Source organism: Merops nubicus, unplaced genomic scaffold (genome assembly GCF_000691845.1).
Source record: "Merops nubicus isolate BGI_N331 unplaced genomic scaffold, ASM69184v1 scaffold9848, whole genome shotgun sequence".
Classification (NCBI taxonomy): domain Eukaryota; kingdom Metazoa; phylum Chordata; class Aves; order Coraciiformes; family Meropidae; genus Merops; species Merops nubicus.
Window position 1 is genome coordinate 11,403 of NW_008623625.1, and position 3,291 is coordinate 14,693.

The 3,291-nt window shown below is 34.6% G+C and overlaps 1 protein-coding gene across 1 annotated transcript in view; it reads left to right on the forward strand.

The window, feature by feature from the left end:
* Positions 1-693: 693 nt before the first annotated feature.
* Positions 694-3,291, forward strand: part of MARCH11 (membrane-associated ring finger (C3HC4) 11) — a 7,557-nt gene continuing 4,959 nt past the window's right edge. The window contains exon 1 of the mRNA XM_008945131.1: positions 694-882. Within this exon, the coding sequence (XP_008943379.1) occupies positions 729-882 (154 nt within the window). The 5' untranslated portion in view covers positions 694-728. The remainder of the gene's footprint in view (positions 883-3,291) is intronic.

A 3,291-nucleotide genomic window follows, 5' to 3' on the forward strand; every position in this document is an offset into this window, starting at 1 on the left:
GACAGAATTCAGTAATCATACTTTTTTTTTATATTTAAATCTTATCACAGCATGAATCTGAGTCACCTCACATATAGAGGAAACAACCTTCCCTGAAAAGGTGGACATAATTGGGGTGCACTGAAAAGAGATATTTGTACTACCTATGTTCAGGGCTCCTCTTGAGTCTTCAGGTTGCTTCCACACTGTGTTGCAGGTGTCTCTTTGCCCTGTTGACAGTGGTTTATGTAGAGGAAACCAACTTCTTTGGTACATCTGGAACTTCTTCGATGAGCAGCAGGAAAGTCAAAAAGGGCTTAAGACCTTAGAGGGGTGGGACAGAAAGGAAAGTTGTCACTTTCAGCTTGTTACACTAACATAAAACATACTTAAGATTGTCTTCCCACATTTTTTTTTTTTTTGCCTATGTGTTCAAAACAGAAATAAAATTATTAACTCTTCTGAAGTTTACAAGCCAAATGGTGATGATAGCGATGCTGGAGGGGATGGGGAAGCCACTATTAGTTTCACTTTGAATAAAGTGAAATAGGAACAAAAAAACCCAAAGTCAGTATTAAGGATATTAGTAAAGATCTATGAAGCTATGTATAAATTATAAAATAATTTCTGATTTCAGGATAAAAGTGGAGTTGAATGTACAATCACAGAAAATAACATTTTTATCTTATACAACTTTGTTTCTCTTTTAGTGGCAAAGCATTACTATAACACTGGTTGAGAAAGTGCAGATGGTTGCTGTAATCCTAGGATCTCTGTTCTTAGTAGCAAGTGTGACTTGGCTTCTATGGTCAGCCTTCAGCCCTTATGCAGTATGGCAAAGAAAGGACATCCTTTTTCAAATCTGCTATGGAATGTATGGTTTTATGGATCTAGTATGCATAGGTAAGCTCAAAATCTTTAAACAGCACAGACTGTGGTTTAAGACTGTGACTATATCTATTTTTCTAAGTGGTCACTCTAATGGATCACTGCAGTTCTTTCCAGATTTATTCTCAGCTGCTACCTTTGGCAAGTACTGCTTTTTACAGTGTTACAAATACTGCAAAGAGAAAAGAAACAACAAAGAAGCTTTACTCTCAGATTCCTCTAAGTGTCTCCCCAAGATCTTTGTGATGAGAATAGAATGTTTCAATTTCTTGAAAAAACAGCAAAGTTCAGGATGTTAAATAGACAAAAAATTACAAAGATATTATTAAAACTATTAGTAAATTTATGTGCTTTCAAGACTTCTACTGATACTACTTGGCATTAGCTTGTACTATCATGAAACACAAAAAAAGCCCTTTAGGATGTCATCAAACTACATATCCAAAATTGTTGCACAGACTTATATAGGTCACTGTGCTAGTACTAGAGAAGAACAGAGAAGACAGGCATGAGTTCTTTGTAATGATAAATAGTATATGAAACGCTCTAATAGTGCTAACTATATTAACTTTACTATTAAAAAGCCTCAGGTCGTTTAACTGAAGCTGAAATCTTATAACAGGAAACACAATTAACTACAAAGCTATTTTGACCAGTTTTGAAATTTCTGAAGATATAATGGACACAAATATTTAAATAGAAATCCCTTTAGTATTTGATAAAACAACCTTGAATTGATTGTAAGAATAACTACCATTATTTGCAAAGAAAATTTAATAATTGCAGCAAACATTAAACCACATTCTTAGAATCACAATTCCAGGAAAATTGAGAAGTCAAATGCTCTCTGACGTTTGCTTTGAGATTTCTGAGTGATAAATGCTGATGTTATCTCAACTTCATATCTGGGAATTCAGAAGGACAGTGCTTAATTCTGTTCAATAAGGGGCAAAGAAACAGAGAGATTCCTAGTATCAAGGCTTTTGTTCCAACCATAAAGCCATATCATCTTTTATTAAAACCAACCCATTCCTGTAAAGGTATTTATATTTCAGCTGGGTCAGCAGTTCTTTTTATTTAGCAATTCTTCTAAGAGAATTTCCACTCTGGAATATTTTAAAGCACAATTTTCTTCTGTGAACCCTTATGTAATCTTATCAGACAGAAAAATTAACAAAACCTAGGCCTCTAAGTCTGTGGACAAGTGATCAACTTTTAAATGAAAAAAAGGGCTCAGCTGCATGTGCTGCTACATGCTAATTCTTGAATACCACTTTTTCCAGCTTCACACTCAATATTGAGGTTTTTGCTTTTGTTTAAAAAAAAATACTAATCAAGACAAAAACGTGCTTGAGGCATTCTAAACATTTCATTTAAATGGAATTTTATTTTTTCACAAAGTTTATAATTGTAAAAAATCTACTTAATATGCATCAACTAGTTGTAATAACCAGTTATTTCAAACTGTTTTCATTTCTTTCCATATACATGACTGTTAAAACACCTAACCAAATTAGTTTCAAAATCAGTTCAGAACGTCTGTGGGCGATCCGAAGTACTCGTGTGTTTGTCCATAAAAGTGAACTATTGGAAGGCAAGCCTTCAGCAGTTACGTGCAGTTGCGTGGCTGCCCTTCCAGCCAGCCAGGCTCAAGCCACCTCTGCACTGGCAGCTGCTGCACTGACATGGACCTCACAGAGCTGTGGAGCTTCTGGCCTAACAGGCATCACACAGGAGCAGAGCACACATGCAGCTGTCTTCACCCACCAGATAAACTGATGTGCCTGTAATTACATAAATGCATATTTTATAGTCCTACCATAAATAATCCATAGAATTTTTTATGTAAAACTGACTATAGTTAAACATACTTGGATGCTGTTTTATAATTACAAAGTTCAGATATGACTTAACATCTTACTAAACTATGTCTGTAAACTCAGAAAGCTGTATAAAGGAGGTCTGGTAATTGTGGCATTCTGATGATCCAGATTCATTCAGCCCAGTTATTCTGCATATAATTTCAAGCAATTTGTACTCTATAAGCTACTAAAACCACAAGGTCTTGTAACTCTTGAAAATATTTACTAATATGTTCAACTTTAATCCATTTTTTCTTTTTCTTTAATCATAAAGTGAAGGATTTTAGGCTGACAATGTTAATTTAAAACATTCAATTAAAGTTCTCTAATAGATGGATATAATTATTACTCATGAACGATTTTAAAAAAACCCCACAACATTGTCTGTTATGTTGATGACTTCCCAAAGGCATTAACATATGATTTGGCCATTGCATATTATATATAATCTCTTACCCCATAAAGCTTGTAATGCTTACACCAGACACAGTTCTCACTTAGTACCTCCTCTCCTCTCATTTGTGTGTAGTCATCTATGGCATTCTCTTTGTTTTCAGCAGGC